This window comes from Microcebus murinus, chromosome 6, assembly GCF_040939455.1.
Source record: "Microcebus murinus isolate Inina chromosome 6, M.murinus_Inina_mat1.0, whole genome shotgun sequence".
Lineage (NCBI taxonomy): Eukaryota > Metazoa > Chordata > Mammalia > Primates > Cheirogaleidae > Microcebus > Microcebus murinus.
Genome location: NC_134109.1, coordinates 80,197,711 through 80,224,798, shown reverse-complemented (window position 1 = coordinate 80,224,798; position 27,088 = coordinate 80,197,711). Strand labels below are relative to the sequence as shown.

The window sequence follows — 27,088 nt, the reverse complement described above, 5'->3', positions numbered from 1 at the left end:
CCGCTCCCACCTCTCTAAACAGCCGCGGAGAACCTAACCTCTGCCTCGGTCCCACCTTCACAAGGCACGGGCAAAGCAGTCCTGGCCTCCCTTCTCCCGTCCCCTGGGCCCGTGTGCCGCGACCTGCCCCACAGTGGCTCCTCGGTGTGGGGCGAGGCACCCGGGCCGCCAGGGGAGACAACGGAGATAGGTCAGCACCTTCCCTGCCCGGGAGAAGGTCATAAACCAGCAGGGACTAAGGACCAGTAAATAGATTATTAATATCAGAAAAGCGATGGATGGATTTATTCATAAGGTCACTCGTTCCACAAACGAACGTCCACTCTGTGCCAAGCACAGTTCCAGGCTCTGGATACAGGGCAGAGAACAAAACGGAAAAACATCGCTGCCCTCGTAGGGCATACCCAGCGACATGGCCACAGCGCCATGGGAGCGTGGAGGAGCGAGGAACAAATACCGCAAAGCCTAACGAGAGCGGGGAACAAGTAGAGGCGGGTGGTGACGGGGTGGGGGGTGAGCCGTCCACAGCCTAAAAGCAGAGAGGGATGTCCCAACCCGTGGGTGCAACTGTGGTTCGGTTTCTTTCTCCCTCCTGCTTAGGCGACCCAGACTAAGCCTGTTCCCTTGGGGGGCACATGGGCTCTACCTTGCTCAAGTGGAAGTCTCTCGGCAAGGGTCACCAATGTCCTGGCTTTTGCGGGTGGCCATAGCCTAACAACTTAGATCACCCCTTTGGTCTCCAAAGCGTCCAGGTTTGCATGCTTTACGTGGTCACGCTACTCTTGCGGAACTTCCCTGCCAGGAGCGGAGAACTGAGACCCTCACCGGCTCCCACTATTGGCTCTCCAGGCCTAGAGGGGATTGGCCACCAGAGTTGGTTACAGGCTATGCTGTCCAGGGTCACTTCCCGCCACGCGGGGTCCCGCTTCTCCTGACCAAACGTGCAGCCATGTCGCCATCCCACCGCCAGGTCCAAGGACGAACAGGAGCTATGAGGTAGGCAGGAGGATCCTGCGCTGGGAAAAATGATCTCAGGGAGGGAGCTGCCTGCCCCAGGCATAAGACTCCACCCAGATCACCTGCCTTCTCCTCTCAGGTCTGGACTGTGCACAGAGGTGTCCACCCTGGAACCCACCAGCAGCTGGAGGTCAGCATAGGAGGGTCATCTCAAGGGCAGAGTACTTCCAGCCACTGCCTCACTGTCCTCAGTGCCCCCCTGATGGGTTCCACTGTGCTCTGGGATGTATGGAGTGGGGCCTAGGTGGACCAGACTCAGTATGTTCTCCCCTGATGCAATCAACAGCAGTACACCTCTGCATGTTCGTCCTTCAATCATTAGGCTGGACTTCGGAGTAGGAGCCAGAGCTCAGCCTTCTTGTCCCTGCCCAACCACTCACCGGCTGTGACACTACACAGTTGATGCTCTTAGCCTTATCTACAGAATTTTCCTTGTCTATACAAATAGTTATAACACCTACCTAGTACGTCTGTGTTGAGGAGTAAATGAGGTGACTCAGGTGAAAACTCATTGCTACAAGATAGTGTCCAACATAGAGCATGTGCTCAATACACTCTAAATTCAGCTTTAATCTGACAGCTCCTCTCAAGTCTCCCTCCTCCGTGAAGCCCCCCTGGACCCCTCAGAACTGCTGTGACTTTTCTTCTCCTGGCCACTTGTGGGTACCTAATTATGAAGTGGGGACATTTTGCTTTGATATAACAGAAGCTGGTTGTAGGAAACAGCCTTGGCATTTCTGAGCATGGGGATACAGAAGTGTCTTTGGCAACTCTCAGCTGGAGATATGGGTTCACCAGCCTCTAGAATCAGTGTGGCAGTTGCCACGAGACAGGTGACGGCTGACTGTTGGGCCAGCAAGAGGGAGGGTTTGTGTGTGAAAGCAGTTGAATTTGACATAAGACTTGAAATGCATGTATGATCTCCAAGGGCAAAAAAGGGAAGGCATAACGCAGCCTTCAAGGAAACCAAGAATACTCACCTGGCAGAGGAGATACCATGGGTGGTTTTCCCAGGGCAAGATTTATCCATTGTGTTCCGGATGTGCTGACCCCTGCAATTTCCCCAGGTGTTGGAAACTCAACTGCATAATTTGTGGTGGTGGTGGTGGGGGGGACTGTGTTTGTACTCTCCCTTGGTAAAAAAAAAAAAAAAAAAAAAAAAAGTGAAGAAAAGAAAACCAAGAGCAAAAGCCTGCAAGCAGGGTGATGTTTGGGGGCAAACACTGGAGCACTTGGGAGTAATGGAGTGGAGGAAATGGGGCTGGCTATGGCCAGATTGTGAAAGGTTTTGGTTATGACATCATCTGATGTGGGTGCTAGAGAGATGAGTGGTGGCCTGGGTGGAGTTTACCTCGGAGAGGAGGAGACCCGAGACAGAGGAGAAGCAGTAAAGGACCCAACTGGGAGAAAGTAGGCTGGGAAAACATTTCCCAGGAAGGGCCCCCTGGACTTGGTATCAAGTTAGGTGTGAGGGGTGAAGAGGACAACTCCTGGGGAGACCTGGCAGATGGTGGCAGTGACACCATTCAAGCAGGAGGAGGACTGGGTGGAGTGGGGTGGAGGTCGCTTGGTTGAGCTCCGCCTGGACACCTGCAGGGCACTTACTGGAAGAGCCCCAGCACTGTGGGTAAATTCTGCCAGGGCAGTCACTGACTTTCCAACAAATACATATTAAACAATTGCATGACTGAGCTCTCCTGTATATCTCAGTTTCTAAATCTGTAAAATAAGCAACTCCATCTTACAGCATTGCAAGTATAATAGGATGTAATGCAAATCACTCCACGCTGTGCCTGTACCTAGAAAGTGCTCAATACAAGTTAACTATTAGTAGTAATTGTGGACTGAATTAAGATCCAGACCAAAAGGAATGATTTAATTGACTTAGTTAAAAATAGATATCATTTTTTCCTTATTTATTTATTAATTTTTTTTATTGAGAGAGTCTCATTCTGTTGCCTGGGCTAGAGTAGGCAACTGATGACAGTGGTGTCATCACAGCTCACTGCAACCTCGCACTCCTGGGCTCAAGTGATCTTCCTGCTGCAGCCTCCCAAGTAGCTGAGACTGCAGGTGTGCACTGCGCCCAGCTAAAAAATGTATATATATATATTCTTTTTCAAAACAATTTTAAATTTAAAGAAAAATTGAAAAGACAATACAGAAAGTTTCCATATACCTCATATATAGTTTCCCTTATTATGAACATCTTACATTAGCATGGTACCTTTGTTAAAATTAATGAACCAGTATCAATACATGATTATTGGCCATGAGCAGTGGCTCAAGCCTATAACCCTAACACTCTGGGAGGCAGAAGCGGACGAATTCCTCAAGATCAGGAGTTCGAAACCAGCCTGAGCAAGAGTGAGACCCCCCATCTCTACTAAAAATAGAAAGACATTAATTGGCCAACTAAAAATATAGAGAAAAAAGTAGCCAGGCATGGTGGCCCATGCCTGTAGTCCCAGCCACTCAGGAGGCTGAGGCAGAAGAATTGCTTGAGCCCAGGAGTTTGAGGTTGCTGTGAGATAGGCTGATGCCATGGCACTCTAGCTGGGGCAACAGAACAAGACTCTATCTCAAAAAAACAAACAAACAAACAAAACACACGATTATTAACTCAAGTTCATACTGTATACAGATTTCCTTAGTCTTTACCTAATGCCCTTTCTGGTGTAGGATCCCAGCCAGCATACCATGGTATGTTCTCATCACATCATATGAGAAGGGTGCATAATGTCAGCTTGACTTACCGCTGTTGATCTTGATCAACTTGCTGAAAGGACTGTTTTTCAGGATTCTCTACTGCAAAATTACCTTTTTTTTTTTTAACCCTTTTCATGCTGTACTCTTTGGACGGAAGTTACTATGTACAGTTCACACTTGAAATGTGGAAGTTATGTCTTCTTGAGAGCAGAGTACCTACATATATTATTTGGAATTCTTTTCTATGGGAGATTTGTCTATTATCCCCCATATATTTATGTATTCAATTATTTATTTATATAGTGTCAGTATAGGCTTATGGACATTTACTTTATCCTTTGGGGTATAATCCAATACTACTTTATTTTATTGCTCAAATTGCTCCCCTTTTGGCTGTTGGAAGCTCAGTTGGCTCCTGTGTCCTTTCGAAGTGCAGTGGTTCCCCCTTACCCACAGTTTCACTTTCCATGATTTCAGTTCCCTGCAGTCAACTGACATCTGCAATTAGGGAAGTGTAGTACAGTAAGATCTTTTGAGAGAAAGAGAGAGAGACCACACTCACACAACTTTTATTATAGTATATTGTTATAATTGTTCTATGTTATTATTAATTACTGTTATTAATCTCTTACTCTGCCTAATTTATAAATTAAACTTTATCAAAGGCATGTAAGTATAGGAAAAAGCATAGCTGTCATGTCTCCTTAAACTCTTCTTGACTGGGGCAATTTTTCATATTTTCCTTAGTTTTGATCACCTTGACAATTTTGAGTGGTTGGGCAGGTATTTTGTAGCATGCTCTCTATTGGAATTTGTTCAGTTTTTTTTTTTTTTTTCATGTTTAGACTTGGGCTGTTTATGGGTTTGGAGGCGATAAAGCACCATTATCATCATTGTATTGTATCAAGGGTGGATACTATCAACATGACTTATCACTTTGATATTGACCTTGATCACCCAACTGATATAGTGTTTGTCAAGTTTCTTTACTGTAAAGTTAGTCCAGGGTTTTTGCTTCCTTGAGGGTGAAGTATCTACATAAATCCTTTGGAATTCTGCAGGGGAGATTTAGGAATTTGTTTTTTTTTTTTTTTGAGACAGAGTCTCACTTTTGTTGCCCAGGCTAGAGTGAGTGCCGTGGCGTCAGCCTAGCTCACATCAACCTCAAACTCCTGGGCTCAAGTGATCCTCCTGCCTCAGCCTCCCAAGTAGCTGGGACTACAGGCATGCACCACCATGCCCAGCTAATTTTTTGTATATATACTTTTAGTTGGTCAATTAATTTCTTTCTATTTTTAGTAGAGACAGGGTCTCGCTCAGGCTGGTTTCGAACTCCCGACCTTGAGCAATCCGCCCGCCTCGGCCTCCCAGAGTGCTAGGATTACAGGCGTGAGCCACCGCGCCCGGCCAGGAATTTGTTTTTAAATTTAATTTTTCTTTTAATCATCATAGCAGATGTACACAATTTTAAATGGTTTTAAAATATGGTTATAAGACTTATTAAGAAAACCCAGCAGTACTTTGCTCCATCCCCAGTTAATCTCCATCTGTACTCATCACTCAAGGCCCCCAGCCATGCTGATCTAATGATGTTCCTAGAATACCCCACTAGACATTGGAGTATTTAGTTTTGGGGGTTTGCTCACTCTAGAATGGCTGCCCTGATACTCTTCCTCTTGCCAGGATCAGGCACCCCACTTCTCTCTTTCTTGGCAGACAGGAACACGTGTCTCTTGCATACCACCTCTGATACAGGGCCTGGCACAATTGTTGGCTCCTGTTAAAATATGCTGAAAGGAAGGAGGCCCATGTAGAACAGCTCTCCACTCCCTTTTCTGTTCTCTCTCCTGTTTGGTTCCCTACCAGATGGGTCCAAACCTACCTGAATAGCCCCAATTCTCAAAAAGTATCCCCTCACTGTTATAGTCATGCCTTCTTTCACTGAAGGAATGCCAAAGCCCCACTCAAGGACCTTTTTCGTCCCCTACCATCCTCTAGGGCTGTAGGGCCAGTAGCCCCACTTGTTTAGGTGGGAAATGAGGGCATCATCAGGTCAGGGTCCTTAAACAAGGGTTCACACATCCTTAGGGCTATGAAAGGATCTCCCAAGGGACACAGGACACAAAATCATTTTAAGGGAATCAGTTTCTGGAGCCTCAACTTCCCTGGGCTCTTTGCTAAAAGTGATCAGTAGATAAGGTGCCTAGGAGTAAATGGTAGGTTCCCTTCCCACCTCTCCTGCTCCTGCTTGACAAGGAAAATATCACCACTCACCCGATTCCATCACAATGGAGCAACCTCACCAAACCCCCCACCCCCGGGTGCATTGATTGAGGGGGAGGGGGTGTAAAAACCTCCAGAGATTCCAGCAAACAGACCACTTGAATTATTGGCTTTGTTCCCCACAAAGAGAATAATGACCAGGTAAACAAGTCCTTTGCACACCAAATAATTTCCAATTCTTTAATTTGAATAAAATTTGAGGACCTTATCAGGTTTTAGCCGTCTGGGAAAAAAAATCACTAATATTTTTGGCATATGACTTGGAAGAGGATCAAATAATGGATTAACATTGCTATACCAAACTTCGTTTCATTCCCATCTAGTGGTTTATGTGAAGGTTTCTCTGCATTTACATCAACACAAAAGAAAGTGTCGGAAGAGAACTGATGCTGAATTTGTCTGTTTCCAACATTCTACTGACAAATACATAAACTAAATGAAAATAAGAATAATTAAAACAGTATGGGCCGGGCACGGTGGCTCACGCCTGTAATCCTAGCACTCTGGGAGGCTGAAGCTGGAGGACTGGTCAAGGTCAGGAGTTCAAAACCAGCCTGAGCAAGAGCGAGACACCGTCTCTACTATAAATAGAATGAAATTAATTGGCCAACTAATATATATAGAAAAAATTAGCCGGGCATGGTGGCGCATGCCTGTAGTCCCAGCTACTTGGGAGGCTGAGGCAGGAGGATTGCTTGAGCCCAGGAGTTTGAGGTTGCTGTGAGCTAGGCTGATGCCATGGCACTCACTCTAGCCTGGGCAACAAAGTGAGACTCTGTCTCAAAAAAAAAAAAAAAAAAAAAGCAGTATGCATCTCATCGAGAGATAGTAATACATTTCTATCACAATTTTACTTTTTTTTTTTTTTTTTTTGAGACAGAGTCTCGCTTGTTGACCAGGCTAGAGTGAGTGCCGTGGCGTCAGCGTAGCTCACAGCAACCTCAAACTCCTGGGCTCAAGCAATCCTTCTGCATCAGCCTCCCGAGTAGCTGGGACTACAGGCATGCACCACTATGCCCGGCTAATTTTATATATATATTAGTTGGCCAATTGATTTCTTTCTATTTATAGTAGAGACGGGGTCTTGCTCTTGCTCAGGCTGGTTTCGAACTCCTGACCTCGAACAATCCGCCCGCCTCAGCCTCCCAGAGAGCTAGGATTACAGGCGTGAGCCACCGCGCCCGGCTACAATTTTACTTTTTATGTCTAATAATTTTTATCAAAATGTATAATATATTTTATGTTTTGGTCAGTTGAATATGAATAATAATTGTAATGATAACTTAATTCAAATGAAAACACCGTTACGACTTAGAGCCTTACAAGAGATATAATATTAGAGAAGAAAAAGAAAATAAATATAATTTTATAATGGTCAAAAAGAAATGTATACCAATTACAAATATGAATGATAGGTATCAATAACAATGTTTAAGTATAACATATATTCCAGGCCAGGTGTGGTTTCACGGCTGCAATCCTGGTACTCCGGGGGCCAAGGCAAGAGGATCGCTTGAGCTCAGGAGTTCGAGACCAGCCTGAGCAAGAGTGAGACCTTGTCTCTACTAAAAATAGAAATAAATTAGCTGGGCAACTAAAAATATATAGAAAAAATTAGCTGGGCATGGTGGTGCATGCCTGTAGTCCCAGCTACTCGGGAGGCTGAGGCAGGAGGATTGCTTGAGCCCAGGAGTTTGAGGTTGCTGTGAGCTAGGCTGATGCCATGGCACTCACTCTATCCTGGGCAACAAAGCAAGACTCTGTCTCAAAAAAAATAAAAAGATAAATGGATGATGGATAATATCAAATTGCTTTAGTATTTAGATTACAGGGCATACATTTTAAAAAGTGAGATAACAGGCATGAGCAACGTGAGGTGAGGGTTGCAGACACCAAATTTCCCATTTTCATCTTGTAGACAGTTCTCTTGCAAAGATGGTCAATGTACTTAAAACTTGAGGAACTTTGTAGGAAATGTGGTAGGCATCAGCCTCACAAAGAGACCCAGTATGAGAAGGACAACGATTCTCTGTGTGCCAGGAGAAGAGGTGCTATGATTAGAAGCAGAGTGGCCATGGTGGGCAAAGGCAATTTTCTGGGAGGAGGCCAAACCCACAGAGAAGATTGTGCTAAGGCCCAACTGTGTTAGCCTAACTGCAGATCCAAGAGGATGCTGGGCATTAAGAGAGGCAAGCATTTTGAACTGGGAAGAGATAAGAAGAGAAAGGGCCAAGTGATCTAGTTCTAAACTTTGGGAATATTTTTGTTCTTTTAATTTTGAGGGGAAAATGTTGAAGCTCTAGAAAAATTACCTGTAGGAAAATAAATACAGTGATATTCTTACTCCAAAAAGAAAAGGTGAGGCAACAGTTTTATTTAAATGACAATATTTACAGTACACTAGAAATGACATCCTTTGCCACTATTTAGTCTTAAAATGACAAGTTTGACTGTCTGCAGTTTTATAAACTTCTTTAGGGAGTATGAGAGTCTAGATGGGATCAATGCTTTGTGCCAGCACCACTTCTGCCCGAAGCCCCCCAAGGCTGGACTTTGCTCTCCCCTCCACCACCCTTCTGCTTCTTTTCAGTGGCCTTGCTGGCCACGCCCTCAAGGCCCCCACTTCTTTTCAGATATGGAATCCAATTCAGCCAATACAGCTGGACAAGTCCCTTGGCCCCTCTGAGCTCCCTGCTTCTTCTTTCAACTGTAAGCTGAGAAGGTAGAACTAGACCATCTCTAACATTCTGTGATTCTCTAAAAGCCAAATCCTTGTCACACTTTTATTTTTGAAAGAAGTTTTTTATTTTTTGAGTCAGAGTCTCACTTTGTTGCCCCTGCTAGAGGGCCATAGCATCAGCCTAGCTCACAGCAGCCTCAAACTCCTGGGCTCAAGCAATCCTTCTGCCTCAGGCTCCCGAGTAGCTGGGACTACAGGCATGCACCACCATGCCCGGCTAATTTTTTCTATATATATTAGTTGGCCAATTAATTTCTTTCTATTTATAGTAGAGACGGGGTCTCGCTCTTGCTCAGGCTGGTTTCGAACTCCTGACCTCGAGCAATCCGCCCGCCTCGGCCTCTCAGAGTGCTAGGATTACAGGTGTGAGCCACCACGCCCGGCCCAGAAGTTATTTTAATTAAATTAAAATTCCAATTTAATTGAAAAAAATTTAGTAAGCCCCTACTATGTGCAAGCAACTTTCTCAAAACTAATTAATTACAAATTTAAGTGGCATTATTCAAAAGAGTAAAAAATATCCTCATTAAACTTCCAGGAGAGGCTCATGGTACCACTAATAGAAGTCAGGAAAACAAGGCTTTGAACATCCAGGATTTTGCAGGTATAACAGTAACAGGCCTCGACATCACTTAACACCACCAAGGTTTAATGAAACAGATTAGTGGTTGCCCAGGTCTGGCAGGGACACATCCCAAAATCACCTGTCTAAATAGTTTTTATTGTATTCACAAAGTTTTTTTTTTTTTTTTTTTTTGAGACAGAGTCTCACTTTGTTGTCCAGGCTAGAGTGAGTGCCGTGGCGTCAGCCTAGCTCACAGCAACCTCAAACTCCTGGGCTTGAGTGATCCTTCTGCCTCAGCCTCCCGAGTAGCTGGGACTACAGGCATGCGCCACCATGCCCGGCTAATTTTATATATATATATCAGTTGGCCAATTAATTTGTATTTATAGTAGAGACGAAGTCTCGCTCTTGCTCAGGCTGGTTTTGAACTCCTGACCTTGAGCAATCCGCCCGCCTCGGCCTCCCAAGAGCTAGGATTACAGGCGTGAGCCACAGCGCCCGGCCTGTATTCACAAAGTTTTTAACCATCACCACAGCCACTTTTTTTTTAATAAAAAAAATTGTATTTACTTAGAAGCATTCAGAATGTCAACAAAACAGCTGCAACTTTTTTTTGCAATTACAGAGTGGTATTCAGTTAACAGAACAACAATTATTTCGTATAAGCTGCATCAGAGACAACTGAAGATGAAAAAACTACCACCCCCATATATAACTGATTTGCGCTGTGCACCAACAAGAACCTGCTTTAAATTTCCATGCCAATTTACAACCCCCATACTGTACCAGGCAAGCTTAGCGGCTATTGAAAATACCACCAGGACAGGGCTAGCTAAAGACACATTCGGTAGTGTGTTAACTATACAAATAAAGACACTGTATAGTTTAAAAACAAATCGTACACAGCCTTACATTTAAATTTTTTTCTTTAAAAGGAGTGAGTTGTGTACAGGGGGGTTAAATGCTTTATAGACAAGGAAAAAAAACTGCACTAGAACCAACTTATTCATCATCATCATCTTCTTCTTCATCTTCATCTTCTTCATCTTCCTCCTCCTCTTCATTCTCTTCATCTTCCTCATCTTCCTCCTCTTCTTTCTTTTTCTTGCTTTTTCTGCCTTGACGTCTATCTTTTTTGCTGCATCATGCTTTCCTTTAGCTCGGTATGCAGCAATATCCTTTTCGTAATTTTCCTTCAGCTTTGCAGCCTTCTTTTCAGAAGGCTGCTTATCATCTGCAGCAGTGTCATTCCACATCTCTCCCAGTTTCTTTGCAACATCACCAATGGAAAGGCCAGGATGTTCTCCTTTGATTTTAGGGCGATACTCAGAACAGAACAAGAAAAAGGCCGAAGGAGGCCTCTTGAGTGCATTGGGATCCTTGAACTTCTTTTTTGTTTCCCCTTTAGGAGGGATATAGGTTTTCATTTCTCTTTCATAACGGGCCTTGTCCACCTTTGCCATATCTTCAAATTTTCCTTTCGCTTTAGCAGACATGGTCTTCCACCTCTCTGAGCACTTCTTAGAAAACTCTGAGAAGTTAAATGAAGCATTTGGGTGCTTCTTCTTGTGCTCCTCCCGGCAAGTTTGCACAAAGAATGCATATGATGACATCTTGCCTCTCGGCTTCTTAGGATCTCCTTTGCCCATGTTTAGTTATATTTCCTCAGCGAGGCACAGAGTCACCCAGTGCCCGTCCGGCTCTCACTTGCCCCGGCACTGTCTCTATGAAGCTCAATGTATTGCAATGGCTCCACAGCCACTTTTAGAACATTTTCATCACCCTAGAAAGAAATCCTGCACCCCGAAGCCATCATGCCCCAAGTCCTCTTTCCATGCCTGGTTAGAAAATCCCGAGGTGGGGACAGTGCACAGGGAATAATGGTTTTCAGGGCATTGCCTCAGAGCTGGGTGTCATGCTTCTTTCCTGTCCCTTAGTCTTGGAGACATTTCAAAAGATGCCTCAGCCAGGGAGGCTGCTCTGACTAATGCGAAACCCAGGGAAATCTAACAGCCACCACTCGTCTTGCCTCCAGCCCTAACAACCTTTTGATCATAAGACCTGACACCCTGTAAGCACTTGGGAAGCGCCTGCTGAATGAACGCATGATTTGACACGTTTATGTGCGTTATATGCACACACTACATGCTGCGTATATGTGAGCTAAACGTGCCTATTTATTCACCCACATGGCCTCTTGCAGAAACCGTTTTCAAACTTTTAAAAATAATGGGATTTTATGTTAAAAACAACAGCAACAACACAACAATAAAATCCAAAATGTTTTGTTTTTGTTTTAATCCTTCTGAATGAGGACAAGCAAAATGTTTTTTTTTTAATTTATATTTTTTTGTTCTTTTTTTTTTTTTCCCCAAAAATCATGGCTTGTTGGAGTAAAATGTTTTAAAACACCAACATCACCAAGTGTTATGAGATTGTAGAGCAACTGGAACTCTCCTACATTGCTGGTGGGAATATAAAATGGTACATTCTGAAGTGATGGGCCTTGTAATTAAAAACAATAAATGAATAAATAAAAATAAAATAAAATAAAAACAACTACTAACAGCCATATTGACCTTGTGATCCAGCAATTCCACACCTGGGTATTTACCCAAGAGAAATGAAAACATGTCTACACTAACATTTGTCCAAGAATGTTTATAGCAGCTTTATTCATAGTAGTCCCAACTGGAAGCAACTCAAATGTCTATCAAGAGAATAAATGGGCCGGGTGCTCACGCCTGTAATCCTAGCACTCTGGGAGGCCGAGGCAGGAGGATCGCTCAAGGTCAGGAGTTTGAAACCAGCCTGAGCAAGAGTGAGACACCGTCTCTACTATAAATAGAAAGAAATTAATTGGCCAACTAATATATATAGAAAAAATTAGCCGGGCATGGTGGCGCATGCCTGTAGTCCCAGCTACTCGGGAGGCTGAGGCAGAAGGATCGCTTGAGCCCAGGAGTTTGAGGTTGCTGTGAGCTAGGCTGACGCCATGACACTCACTCTAGCCTGGGCAACAAAGTGAGACTCCGTCTCAAAAAAAAGAGATAATAAATGAATTGGGGCACATCCATACAGTGGAATACTACCCAGCAATGGAAAGAAGAGAGAACAAACCACCCTTACACATGACAGTATGAAAGAATCTCAAAAACATGCTGAGCAAAAGAAGCCAGACACAAGAGAGTACGTAGAATATGATTCTATTTATCTGAAATTCTAAAACAAACAAAAATCAAGCTATAATGATAGAAAGCTGACTAGTGGTTGCCTGGGACCTGGGAAATTTTATTTTATTTTATTTTTTGAGACAGAGTCTCACTCTGTTGCTCGGGCTAGAGTGCTGTGGCATCAGCCTAGCTCAAACTCCTGGGCTCAAGCAATCCTTCTGTCTCAGCCTCCTGAGTAGCTGGGACTACAGGCATGTGCCACCATGCCTGGCTATTTTTTCTATATATTTTTAGGTGTCCAAGTAATTTCTTTCTATTTTTAGTAGAGATGGGGTCTCGCTCTTGCTCAGGCTGATTTCGAACTCCTGACCTTGAGCGATCCTCCTGCCTTGGGCTCCCAGAGTGCTAGGATTACAGGTGTGAGCCACCTCGCCCGGCCAAGATGGAAATATTTTATATCTTGAGTGTGGTGGTGGTGATTTCGTAGATGGATACACGTGTCAAAAATCATTGAGCTGTACATTTAAAATGGGTGCATCTTATGTATGTAAATGATATCTCAAGAAATTGATTATAACACAAAATTTAAAAAAAAATCTCTGACAAAATGCCAGAGTGTTAATCAGTTTATATAAGGCAAAAGATAATAAAACAAAAGCTAAACCTGCTTTGTGACCCATAATTCTAATGGGGAGGACTAGAAAGAGGGTGGTGTTGGAATGACAGACTTGGGCTCAGATCCCTTAGCTTGAGCAAGTCACTGAACCTCTATGAGACTCAGTTTCCCTGTCTGTAAAATAAAGATAATAACAATAGCAGTATAAAAGAATGAAGACTTGAATAAAAGGCAGTTTCTTTTGTGTGCCCTATCTGGGTCACAGAAGACAGAATTTTGAATCTTCCTTTACCTGACAAATTTGTATTGTTCCTTCTCAGGCAGGGCCTTGACTTCATCTGAGAAAACTTGTGCTGACCCAAGGGGAAGATCCTTATAATAATACTGCACTCTTACAGAGTACTCTGTATGTATAGGCACTATTCTAAGCTATCTCCATAAATCATTTAATCTCCACGACACTCTATGAGGTAGGTACTATTTTAATTCTATTTTACAGAAAAAGAAACTGAGGCCTGGAAAAGACAACAGCTAGTAAATGACACAACCTGGATATGAATCCAGAGCCTTTAGCCCAGGGTCCATGTTCTTCACTGTCAAGCTAACATGTCTCTTGTTGACAAAGTTGTAATTTGAGATAAAGAAGGGAAAAGGATTTAGAAACACTAGCTTTACACAAACTTAAATATAAACAAAACCCAGTACTTTTCATATCAGTACTTTTACAAAAAATAGTGAAACCTGTTTTCATGTTGGTTTGGAACATCCTGCTCTGTTTCTAGTCTCAATTGTTAATGGTCTTTCTGGAGAGCAGACTGAAACTGCTAACCAGAGCAAAAAGGGATCTAGTTAGGGTGATCAACCATCCTACGTTGAACACTGAAAGTCCTGTATCCTGGAATAGCCCTTAGTCCTGGTCACCCTAGGCCTTGCTGTCCTCCGCAGAAACATTCTTCTTTGCTTGGTTTGCACTCACTCCAAATCCAACCAGACTGAGGAAGTTCACCAGGTATACACCAGTATGGCTACACCAGTTGGTATGTTGAAACATTTCTGTATTGGTTGGTATATCTGCTTCCCTGTCACTCCTCCCCAGATCCAGCCACTAAAGGGTTAATGTCAGGCACAGCAGAGGTCTTCTAGAACGCTGTTCTATCATAAGAACTGACATCTTTGCTGAGGCCATACTAGTTGTTAAATAATTTAAATATCATCCCTGATCACAACAATGTAAAATACAAATTTATATAAGCCATGCCAAGGCCGGGTGCGGTGGCTCACACCTGTAATCCTAGCACTCTGGGAGGCCGAGGCGGGTGGATTGCTCAACATCAGGAGTTCGAAACCAGCCTGAGCAAGACAAGACCCCGTCTCTACTATAAATAGAAATAAATTAATTGGCCAACTAATATATATAGAAAAAATTAGCCAGGCATAGTGGTGATGCCTGTAGTCCCAGCTACTTGGGCGGCTGAGGCAGCAGGATTGCTTGAGCCCAGGAATTGGAGGTTGCTGTGATGCCACGGCTCTCACTCTAGCCTGGGCAACAAAGCAAGACTCTGTCTCAAAAAAAAAAAAAAAAAAAAAATATATATATATATATATATATATATATATATATATGCCATGCCAAGAAGAGAATTTGGAGTGATAGGATTAATTAAATGTTTTTCTATTGGATCCTCTTTTTGTAAAGTTGCTGATGTTCATCATGAGCATGCACCATCATGATGGTGAAAGGAGAACACCTGCTCTAGGGTTAAGCCTGAGACTTGACTGCATCTTGGTGGTGGCCGGCCTCAGCTTCATTCAAGAAGAGGCTTTGAGCCAGTGGAATCATTCTTTGGGGAGGATTTGGCTTGACCCTTTGGACAAGTGCCTGTGGCATCAGGGAAGATGGGGTTGCCCACAGTCTTCTTATCATTTGGCAAGCCATGCCTCACCATCAATTCATTCATTCCACAAAGAGTTAATAATAATAGACTCCTACTAAATGGGCTACCACTGGGGTGGTAAGAGCTCAAAGTCATGTATGTATAAGACCTTCTTGTCCTCTACTTGCCTACAGTCTAGTTGAAGTTTGAGATACACACACAACAAACATGGCGTGTCCTCAAAATTAGGGAAACAGGCAATGAGTTCAGAGAAGCAGGGGTTGATGGGGGTAGAGCAAGGGGAGGGGGAGAGATGAGCCCTGTTTTGTTCACCGCTGTACACCCAGCACTTTCCACGGTGCCTGGCCTCGTGGGTTCACAAAGAACCTCACCAATTGAATAAGTGAGAGGAAACTATCCATAATCCTTCCATTCAGAGGTAACCTTTGCTGACATGTTGATGCATTTTCTCTTTTTTATTCCAAGTATACAATAAATAATTTTTTTAAATTTCAGAAACATTTTTCTTTGCAAAGATAACGTGTTTATTATAGAAAAAGGAGAAAATGCTGGTAAGCAACATAATGTTAATAGCTAACACGTGCTTAGCACTCATTACGTGTCAGGCAAAACAAGCTTCCCACCTACTGGAAGTGACTCTCCACATTTTGGTACACATCTTTCAGATAGGTCTCTCTAGCTGGACACTTTCTTTAAATTCTTGGGCTCAAACTATTTATATAATTCTGTATCATTTAAAATTATCATTTAACACATCCCATGTAATTGATTCTCTTAAGAATCGTTTTCAGTGGCTGCTCATTCACCCATCCTGGGTGTATGTGTACAGGGATTCACTATAGGTTTTTGAGTGGGAGAGTGATAAAAAAAATGTTGATTTAGGAAGTTTGGGTGCACTAAAAATGAACAAAACATAGACAGGGAGGCAGGTAGGAGGTGCTTATTGTGACAAAGGACACCAGAAGGCAGAGAAGGAATCAGGACCATGGAGGAAGGAAAGGAAGGAGTCCAAGTACATCGTGAGGTCTGCAGGCTTTTCAGGGTCCAGCTGCTTCTAACTCATTAAATTGAGCTAATTATGTTCCCAATTGTCAGAAATAAGGAAGTTAGGAGAGGGGCTCAATTAATTAAAGGAGAGGGGAATCCTTTCAGATGAACATTTTGGGTGGCAACTCTTACAGGTATTTCAGAAATACTAGCCAGGGCTTGAGTGCAAGGTCTGAGCAGAGAGGTTGGAGGGGCAGTAGCAGTAGGATCAGCTGTAAGGAGGAGTAGAGAGAAAGGAAGGGGGAAGTGGAGGCTAAGGCTGGGTGTTGGGGCGCTGGAGGGCAGGGCAGAAGCCCAGGAACCAACCTGAGCCCAAGGGGCTGCCTGGAGAGTGTGGGGACCAGAGACTTGGGACCTGGAGAGTAGGCCAGCAGCACCATGGGCCCAACTCAACGCAGACTGCTAAATTCACCACAAACTCCTTTCTAGGACACAGCACACGCAACAGAAAATGACCTCTGGTGACCCAATTAATTGGAAAGCTTGAAAAGTGTGCAGTCTAATTATTACATTATTATTATATTATTATCAGTATGTTGGTAAACAAGTGTTAAATATAAAATTCTTTTTCTTGCATCTTCTCTTTATTTCAAAGCTTTCTGACCTGCCCAGCTTCTAAGCGGCAGGCCTGATTTTGGGGTCTTTTTTTTTTTTTGAGACAGAGTGTCGCTTTGTTGCCCAGGCTAGAGTGAGTGCCGTGGCGTCAGCCTAGCTCACAGCAACCTCAAACTCCTGGGCTCAAGCAATCCTCCTGCCTCAGCCTCCCAAGTAGCTGGGACTACAAGCATGCGCCACCATGCCCGGCTAATTTTTTCTATATATATTAGTTGGCCAATTAATTTTTCTATTTATAGTAGAGACGGGGTCTCGCTCTTGCTCAGGTTGGTTTCGAACTCCTGAACTCAAACGATCCGCCCGGCTCGGCCTCCCAGAGAGCTAGGATTACAGGCGTGAGCCACTGCGCCCGGCCTGATTTTGGGGTCTTGAAGTAGAGTATGCAGAAGAAATAGAAAAAGACAGTGTAAAAGTACATTTCACTCACAAAGAACCTCCATCTGTGTGGAGTTTTTGAATAAACTCTTCCTCATCACTGGTGTTCTTTTGATTTCTTTCTTTCTTTTTTTTTTTTTTTGAGACAGAGTCTCACTTTGTTGCCCAGGCTAGAGTGAGTGCTGTGGCATCAGCCTAGCTCACAACAACATCAATCTCCTGGGCTCAAGCGATCCTGCTACCTCAGCCTCCCGAGTAGCTGGGACTACAGGCATGTGCCACCATGCCCAGCTAATTTTTTTGTATATATATTTTTAGTTGGTCAATTAATTACTTTATATTTTTAATAGAGATGGGGTCTTGCTCAGGCTGGTTTTTAACTCCTCACCTCGAGCAATTCGCCCGCCTGGGCCTCCCAGTGCTAGGATTACAGGCGTGAGCCACCACGCCCAACAGTAAATTTAAATAAGATACAGGATTATCAAAAATGCCGCCGGGCGTGGTGGCTCACGCCTGTAATCCTAGCACTCTGGGAGGCTAAGGCGGGCGGATTGCTCGATGTCAGGAGTTTGAAACCAGCCTGAGCAATAGCAAGACCCGTCTCTACTATAAATAGAAAGAAATTAATTGGCTAACTAATATATATATATATAATTAGCCGGGCATGGTGGCGCATGCCTGTAGTCCCAGCTACTCAGGAGGCTGAGGCAGAAGGATCTCTTGAGTCCAGGAGTGTGAGGTTGCTGTGAGCTAGGCTGACGCCACGGCACTCACTCTAGCCTGGGCAACAAAGTGAGACTCTGTCTCAAAAAAAAAAAAAAAAATGCCTAATAAGAACTTGACCACACCTGAGGGTGGACCTGTGGCTGGCTTGTTCATTCTGGGACTGACTGCCACTTACTAGTTTCTTGATCTTGGAGCAGATCCCCTAATTCTGGGACCAGGACCTACCCTCTGGGCCTCAGTATACTCACTGATAAAATGGAAATAAATACACATACACTGCCACACCTCCTCAGACACATTCCTCCCCCAACCCTCCCACCCCACCCCACTCCCCGCCGCTGCAGCAATCTCACCTAGGTTCTTATGAAACAGGGCAAACTACAGCACTTTTGCAAGTCTAGAGCCCCATATGATTGTATTGGACATTTTAGAAGCAAGATGTTGCTACTTTTTTACTATCATGATTCAATGTCAGGTTTAGTTTTAGTTTTTGTTTTGGTTAAACTGTTTATTTTAGATCAGTTTAAATTTACAGAAAAATTGAGAAGAGTGTTTTCATATACCTCACACCTATATTCTTCTGTTATGAACATCTTACATTAGTATGACACATTTGTCAAAATTAATGAACCAGGGCTGGGCGCAGTGGCTCACGCCTGTAATCCTAGCACTCTGGGAGGCTGAGGCGGGTGGATTGCTCGAGGTCAGGAGTTCAAAACCAGCCTGGGCAAGAGCGAGACCCCGTCTCTACTATAAAATAGAAAGTAATTGGCCAACTAATATATATAGAAAAACTTAGCCAGGCATGGTGGCACATGCCTGTAGTCCCAGCTACTCAGGAGGCTGAGGCAGCAGGATTGCTTGAGCCCAGGAGTTTGAGGTTGCTGTGAGCTAGGTTGACGCCACAGCACTCATTCTAGCCTGGGCAACAAAGTGAGACTCTGTCTCAAAAAGATAAATAAATAATGAACCAGTATTGCTACATTATCATTAATTAAAGTTCCTGTTCTATTTAGATCTCCTTAGTTTTTACCTAATGCTTTTTCTTGTCCAAGGTCCCATTCAGCATACATCACATTCTCATATCATAGGAAAGTGCATAATATCAACTTACCACTGTCGATTTTTTTTTTTTTTTGAGACAGAGTCTCACTCTGTTGCCCAGGTTAGAGTGCCGTGGCATCAGCCTAGCTCACAGCAACCTCAAACTCCTGGGCTCAAGCAATCCTTCTGCCTCAGCCTTCTGAGTAGCTGGGTACAGGCATGCACCACCATGCCTGGCTAATTTTTTCTCTATATTTTTAGTTAGCCAATTAATGTCTTTCTATTTTTAGTAGAGATGGGGTCTCACTCTTGCTCAAGCTGGTTTCGAACTCCTTACCTTGAGCAATCCTCCCACCTCGGCCTCCTAGAGTGCTAGGATTACAGGCGTGAACCATCTCTCACGGCCCATCACTGTTGATCTTAATCTTGATCACCTGACTGAAGGAGTAGTGTTTGTCAGGATTCTCTATTGTAAAGTTACTGTTTTCCCACTCTTTTCATACTGTACTCTTTGGAAGTCACTATGAACTGCCCACACTGAAGGCGTAGGGCAGAGTATCTACATACATTATTTGGAATTCTTCTATATGGGAGATTGGTCTATTGTCCCCCATTTACTCACGTATTCAATCATTTATTTATATAGGATCAGTACAGACTTATGGACATTTATTCTTTGGGTTGTAATCCAATACTACTTTATTTTGTTGCTCATTTGAAACTCCATTGGCTCCTGTGTCCATTTGAAGTACCCCCCACCTTCCCATTTTTTGTTTGTTCATTCACTTAGAACTTCCTTAATTTCTACACCACAAACTACTCCAGGCTTATCTTGGATATTTTTGTTTTGTCCTAGAATCTACCATTTCTCCATGGAGAATGTCAGGCCAAGTTTTAATCCTAGCAAATGTGTGTCTAGCTGGAAGTTGGGGCAGAAGATCTGGCAGGTGGGCAGGAATAAGGCCCAACCCACTCTTAGGAGGGGACTTTCCCAGCAGTTGCAGCCAGAATTGCAAGTCATTAGCTGAGAAATAGGTGACTCAACAGCTCCCCAGGTTGTCTCCTCCCTCCCCCTCTTGCTGACAAGACTGTCCCTAAACCAGCTCAGACAGAGGGACCTAGGTCAGAAAGTGTCCCCACCCATGAAGCCAGAAAAGAATGGCCTGTCTCAGGCCAAGTCAGGGTTTTGGCTCATGCTCATCAGACATCTCCCTCATTTGTGTATTTATACCTTTCCTACCTGCAGAAAGGATTAAACAGGATTACCTTCAAATTTACAGCTACAATAAATCTATTATTATTATTTTTTTGAGACAAGGTCTCACTCTGTCACCCCAGCTAGAGTGCAATGGTTTCATCATAGCTCACAGCAACCTCACAAACTCCTGGGCGCAAGCGATCCTCCTGCCTCAGCCTTTCAAGTAGTTGGGACTACAGGCATGTGCCACCATGCTTGGCTAATTTTTTATATTTTTTGTAAAGGCGGGGGTGTCAGTCTTGCTCAGGCTGGTCTTGAACTCCTGACCTCAAGCAATCCTCCTGTCTTGGCCTCCCAAAGTACTAGGATTACAGGCATGAGCCACTGCACCAGCCTAAAACTATTATTAAAACCAAGGTAAAAGGACAAGAGCACTGCAAAAAAAAAAAAAAAAAAAAAAAAAATCTGTGTGTGTGTGTGTGTGTTTAGTAATTTTGTCCCAGACACCTGGGCTGAGACAGCTTCCCTAGGATCCCTGGATCTCAGATTGCTGGCATCAGAAGGGCTTTCAGAAATAACCATGCTTCACCTGTCATTTTACAACACTGAGATGGATGAAATGATTTTGCAGAAGTGACACAGCTAGTGACCTGAAGAAGTGGGAACAGTGGGACAGGTCTCTTGATGTCCAGGTCTTTTTAAATCTCTTGCCTTTTCCAGGAGAACAAAAAAACAGCTTTTGGACTTTCTAGGGGGATACAAAGGCTGGACAACATGTATGACCTCTTTCATTTACTAGATGAATAAATTTATGTGGAAGTGCCTGAGAGATCTTTGAGGGTTTGGAGCTATAATTGGGGATTATTAGCATCCCCAGACATTCTGGTATAGGAATGTAGGATGTAGACATTGGGTTGCAGAAGTGGATACAGGGGATCGAATCATTTTCCCATAGTCAAGATTTTAGGATAGGTGCAGTGGCTCATGCCTATAATTTTCAAAAAAAAAAAAAAGATTTTAATATTTAGGTCAGCAACTTTCTAGCTATTGTCCTCTCCTTTTGACTCAAAAAAAAAAAAAAAGAAGCTTGTATCATTTTTAGGTAAGCCCCTTTTTTTTTTTTTTTTTGAGACAGAGTCTCGCTTTGTTGCCCAGGATAGAGTGAATGCCATGGCGTCAGCCTAGCTCACAGCAACCTCAAACTCCTGGGCTCAAGCAATCCTACTGCCTCAGCCTCCTGAGTAGCTGGGACTACAGGCATGCGCCACCATGCCTGGATAAGTTTTCCTATATGTATTAGTTGGCCAATTAATTTCTTTCTATTTATAGTAGAGACAGGGGTCTCACCCTTGCTCAGGCTGGTTTCGAACTCCTGAGCTTGAGCAATCCGCCCGCCTCGGCCTCCCAGAGTGCTAGGATTACAGGCGTGAGCCACCGCACCCTGCCTGATTTAGAGATTTGAAATCATAGAGTTTTTTATATCACCAACTCACTGAAAAGTAGGATTATCTCTTCTCTTTAATATTCACTGCCCCCTCCTCACCCCAACACTCTCCCTCCCCAAAACTCTAGAATGGCTGGCTCCCTGTGTGAAGGCGTTTTCAATGATCTTTATATAGGCTGAGATGAAAGACTGCCTTGGAGATCAGAGAAAGGATCCTGGGCCTGGTGTCACTCCAGTGTGGCAGCAATAAAGAGACGAAATTAGCATCAGGCTACTCTTTACTTGCTGTCTCGGTGACCTTCCTAGGGCTACCTGGGATCTTCTCTCAGTTTGCAAACTCCTTCTAGGGTAAGGTCAGTGGGTGGCCCAGAACAGCATCTGCAAATAGGGAATCATGGGCTTTTGATGATGATGAAGATAATATTAGGTACTTTGGGGACTTATACAGTATTCAGATGGGGAACTGCCCTTGAAGATCCTCTCCAGCTAGCTTCTCAGCACCCTGAGTTCCTTTAGCAGGAGGGCAGTGAAGGTGTTCAAACCCTGCCTTCGGGCGGAGTCTAAGGGAAGCCCTTCTGTGAAAGGGAGCACAGTGCATTCCTGCCTGCTGTGCTCAAGCTTGAGTTCCTCTGCCTCTCTCGTGATCTGAATACGGTCGACCCTTGGACAACACGAATTTGATTCTGCGGGCCCACTTACGCATGGTGTTTTTCCAACAAAATTTACACCCAATGTGTCTGTCTCTCCTGCCTCCCCTTCTACCTCCTCTACCTCTTCCGCCTCTGCGACTGGGAGACAGCAAGACCACCCCCTCCTCTTCCTCAGCCTACTCAATGTGGAGACCACGGGATGAAGTCCTTTATGATCCACTTCCATTTAATGAAGAGTAAATATATTTTCTCTTCCTTATGATTTTCTTAATATAACACTTTCTTTTCTCTAGCTTACTTTATCGTAAGAATACAGTATATGATACATATAACATACAAACTATGTGTTAATCAACTAAGTTATCGGTAAGATTTCCAGTCAATAGTAGACTATTAATAAAGCTTTTGTGGAGTCAAAAAGTTACATGTGGCCGGGCGCGGTGGCTCACGCCTGTAATCCTAGCACTTTGGGAGGCCGAGGCGGGCGGATTGCTCAAGGTCAGGAGTTCGAAACCAGCCTGAGCGAGACCCCGTCTCTACCAAAAATAGAAATAAATTAATTGACCAACTAAAAATATATATACAAAAAATTAGCCGGGCATGGTGGCGCATGCCTGTAGTCCCAGCTACTCGGGAGGCTGAGGCAGTAGGATCGCTGAGCCCCGGAGATTGAGGTTGCTGTGAGCTAGGCTGACGCCATGGCACTCACTCTAGCCTGGGCAACAAAGTGAGACTCTGTCTCAAAAAAAAAAAAAAAAAAAAAAAAAAAAAAAAAAAAAGTTACATGTGGACTTTTGACTGCAGGGGTATCAATGCCCCTAACCTTCCCATTGTTCAAGGGTCAACAATATTAATAAAATTATCTCAGCGTTTTAATACTCATACAAACATATACACGGAGTTTTTTGTTTTAAATTAAAAAGGTTTAATTTGAACATTTGTTTAACTTGAACATGTTATATGCTCTGCAACCTGCTCCCTCCTCCTAACAATAAATCGTGGATGTCTATCTCTTCTTGGTATTCTCATCTGGCGATTCTTTGTCCTTGTACCTGCGTGGTGCTTTGAGCGTCAGCTTTTCGCCTGCCTGTCCTCCTCCCGGTGTGTTCAGACAGCCGGGCCTCGCGGGTGCCTGCGTGGGGAGGTCCGGCCGGCGGGCCGGGGCCGGGGCCGCTCGGGACATGCAGATGAGGTGGGCGGGGCCCTACATATACCCGCGGGTAGCGTTGGGCCGGCGCGCCCAGCCGGGATCGGCACAGTCAGCGGCAGTCAGCGGAACCTGCTCTCCCGAGCGCTGCGGAGCTGGTCCCGGGCTGGCCCCTCTGCAGCCCCTGGAGCGGGCCATGCCGCCGCGGGAGCTGAGCGAGGCCGAGCCGCCGCCCCCGCTCCGGGCCCCGACCCCTCCTCCGCGGCGGCGCAGCGCGCCCCCAGAGCTGGGCATCAAGTGCGTGCTGGTGGGCGACGGCGCCGTGGGCAAGAGCAGCCTCATCGTCAGCTACACCTGCAATGGGTACCCTGCGCGCTACCGGCCCACAGCGCTGGACACCTTCTCGGGTACGTTCAACGGCCCCGGCGGCCGCGTGGCTGGGGGTAGGGCTGTGCGCCGGGGAGATAGGGCGCGCGTCGCGGCGGGAGGGTACGGAAGACCCCGGCTAGGAGGCGGGACCGGGCCTCTAGGTGGCGCCGGCGACGCCTGGTGGGACTCAGGACGCTCTTCCTAACTCAGTCTCTCTGCGACCCGCCCCTGCAGTGCAAGTCCTGGTGGATGGAGCCCCTGTGCGCATTGAGCTCTGGGACACAGCAGGACAGGTGAGAAGCAGGGAGTAGCCTTTGCTGGTCTTGGGGGAGGTGGGCTGGGCGCTAGGAGGACTCCAGATGGAACAGGAATGGAGAAGGCCTTGGGCTCTTGGAATCTGAGTTCTCCAGCCCCTGGCGAGAAGTGAATTCCTGTTCCATGTGGCAGGAAATAACCCTACTAACCACCTGGCCTTCCCACCCCAGGAGGACTTTGATCGACTTCGCTCCCTCTGCTACCCTGATACGGATGTCTTCCTGGCATGCTTCAGTGTGGTGCAGCCCAGCTCCTTCCAAAACATCACAGAGAAGTGGCTGCCGGAGATCCGCACTCACAACCCCCAGGCGCCTGTGCTGCTGGTGGGCACCCAGGCCGACCTGAGGGACGATGTCAATGTACTGATTCAGCTGGACCAGGGGGGTCGAGAGGGCCCTGTGCCCCAACCCCAGGCCCAGGGTCTGGCAGAGAAGATCCGGGCCTGCTGCTACCTTGAGTGCTCAGCCTTGACACAGAAGAACTTGAAGGAGGTGTTTGACTCTGCCATTCTCAGTGCCATTGAGCACAAAGCCCGGCTGGAGAAGAAATTGAATGCCAAAGGTGTGCGCACCCTCTCCCGATGCCGCTGGAAGAAGTTCTTCTGCTTTGTTTGAGCAGCTATGGCAGCATAGCTAGTGGTAGGCAGGAGGCCAGAGACTTCTGGAACCTGGGGCACTGGGCCTTTGAGGGGGCTATTGGCAGTGCCTGGCCACCCCATGGAACTTAGTTCCCTTCTGAACACTTGGGAGACATGGGCCTCTAACTGCCCACTCTGATGTACCAGGGTGAGCCTAGGGCCTGGAAGAGGGAAGGCTCTGATGTGGATTTCTCCAATCAAGGCTCACAGAGAAAACCCAGCACTTTGATTTTCATAGGATGGGCCTAACAATGTCACCCACCCTAGAACAGTTTAGGATCTAATTCCCAGTTTCTTGTCATGGGCCCTCAGGTGAGCCTGGCTGAATCAGGACCCCTTGTGGTGGTCCCCACCCCCTCCTTAGCACAGAGGTGAGGAAGAGCCTGGAGAGCAGCCAGTCGGCTTGGAGGGGTGGAAGGTATTCAGCCTTGATTTGGAGAGAAGTTTGGGATGGAGGAGGTAGGACAGAGACTAGTGAACGATTGAACAGAAAGAGAGGCCTCAGAACCATGGGAGGCCTGGGCCTGGAAGGAGGAAGACAGGAGGAGGAGAGCAGGGAAGTGGGCCAGCTGAGGAGCAGCTGACACCTGGGCTGCCCTCCACCCCCAAGGCCAGGGAGGGCAGGGCTGGTCCCTGGGAAGAACTGGGTCTTAAGGCTCCCTAGGCACTGCCCAAACTGGCTGGGCCAGCAGTAGGGCAGGAAGTGAGAGTCAAGGCCCAGCAAAGGGAGGGGAGGAGCTGCAAATTAGAGCCTGAAGGAGGGAGGGGTTGGGGGTCATCCCTTTCCTCAAGGTCACACAGCCGAGAAAGTAGAGCTGTGCAGACTCTGCAAATAAAACCTTACATTTGTGAACCTGCTTTCTCTGTCATTTCCTGGAGCGGCCATGCCGCTGCTTCCTCCTAACCCTCAGGGGGGCCAACTGCCTGGATAGAGACAGGTTGGGTACCAAAGGACTGAGGCTAGGTCGAAGGGTGGGGCTGGGCTGGGCTGGGCTGGGCTGGGGGGTTGGTAGTGTGATGGGAACTGGATTGGGGGGGCAGATGTGGAGCTCCCCGCGTGAGGCTTAGCTGGTTCCCAGGAGAGCTAGCGTGGGAAGCAACCTGGAAACGGGTTTCCCCAGGTGTCTGCGCCAGAGCTGTGTTCCCATGACCTCACCAGGTGGGTGGGGCCCCTCCCTCCCCTCTCCCCCTCCTTCCTAGAGCGCTGCTCAGCGCTGGGGCTCAGGGCAATCCGAGCCCTCTAACCTTTCTGCTCCCATCCTTCTGACAGTTTTCGGGGCCCAGGGTCTCAGGTTGGGGGACCCCCCCTACAGTGCACAGCCTGAACAGGAAGGGAACCCACATACAGCCTAAACCTCAACCACTGGCCAGTCTTGGCACCTAAGGACCTAATGAAGGTCAGGGTGCTGGTTGTACACAATTTAAAGAGGTTTGGGCTGGACACGGTGGCTCACGCCTGTAATCCTAGCACTCTGGGAGGCCAAGGTGGGCTGATCGCTCAAGGTCAGGAATTCAAAACCAGCCTGAGCAAGAGCGAGACCCTGTCTCTACTAAAAATAGAAAAATTAATTGGCCAACTAAAAATATATATGTAAAAAATTAGCTGGGCGTGGTGGTGCATGCCTGTAGTCCCAGCTACTTGGGAGGCTGAGGCAGCAGGATTGCTTGAGCCCAGGAGTTTGAGGTTGCTGTGAGCTAGGCTGACGCCAGGGCACTCTAGCCCGGGCAACAGAGTAAGACTCTGTCTCAAAAATAAATAAATAAATAAATAAATAAATAAATAAAGAGGTTTGGCCCCAGAAATCCTGTGCAAGTGGGGTTCATTGGGAAAGGACCTTACCACTCTGGGAGGCTGAAGCAGAGGATTGCTTGAGGTCAGGAGTTTGAGACCAGCCTGAGCAATAGCGAGACCCTGTCTCTACTAAAAATAGAAAAATTAGCCAGGCACTGTGACGTGTGCCTATAGTCCCAGCTACTTGGGAGGCTGAGGCAGGAGAATCGCCTGAGCCCAGGAGTTCGAAGTTGCTGTCAGCTATGATGATGTTACTGCACTCAAGCCCGGGCAACAGAGCAAGACTCTGTCTCAAAACAACAATAAAAAACCCAAACAGAGAACATTCCCTGGAATTGGAGCTTAAAGAAACTTTAAAGGGCACCTTGGGGTAAAACAACACAAAACGAAAGCTTATTTTACCATAAGGAAACTGAGGGCCGGAGAAAAAAAGGTAATATCTCAAGTGAGATGTTATTGCCATGTAGTTGTAAGAGCACTTTGCAAATTTGTAAAGGCTAGAGTTGGGCACATGGTATGTGTTATTCCTGTAGCGAGGTACTTCTAAGGCACACTTAGCACACCTGCTAGGCAAGTGCTGGGCCAGGTGAGCACTCATGCCTGTCCTAGCCCACCTCTAGAGCCAGCTCCCTCTGCAGGAAGCGACAGCTATGTGTGTGTGAGAAAGAACATGACTGAGGAACAGAAATTCTAGCCAAGTGAAACCTCAGATAATCCCCAAGTTTAGCTTT

General features: G+C 45.8%; 3 protein-coding genes, 1 non-coding gene and 1 pseudogene across 4 annotated transcripts in view; 4 read left to right on the top strand and 1 right to left on the bottom strand.

Moving 5' to 3' along the window:
- The window catches only part of CCDC32 (coiled-coil domain containing 32), a 375,634-nt gene that overhangs the window by 72,633 nt on the left and 275,913 nt on the right, over positions 1-27,088 (top strand). The gene's annotated exons all lie outside the window — the stretch shown is intronic.
- Positions 1-27,088, top strand: part of RMDN3 (regulator of microtubule dynamics 3) — a 230,910-nt gene that overhangs the window by 72,633 nt on the left and 131,189 nt on the right. The window lies entirely within an intron of this gene.
- On the top strand, positions 1,990-2,153 carry LOC142871569 (U1 spliceosomal RNA). Its single transcript, XR_012919826.1, has one exon. It is a non-coding gene; the product is annotated as a U1 spliceosomal RNA (small nuclear RNA).
- LOC105872591 (high mobility group protein B1 pseudogene) lies at positions 10,304-11,025 on the bottom strand (annotated as a pseudogene).
- On the top strand, positions 23,284-25,418 carry RHOV (ras homolog family member V). Its single transcript, XM_012766736.3, has 3 exons — positions 23,284-23,651; positions 23,848-23,906; positions 24,099-25,418. The coding sequence occupies exons 1-3, from the start codon at positions 23,285-23,287 to the stop codon at positions 24,540-24,542; spliced, it is 870 nt and encodes a 289-aa protein (XP_012622190.2). The 5' UTR covers position 23,284; the 3' UTR covers positions 24,543-25,418.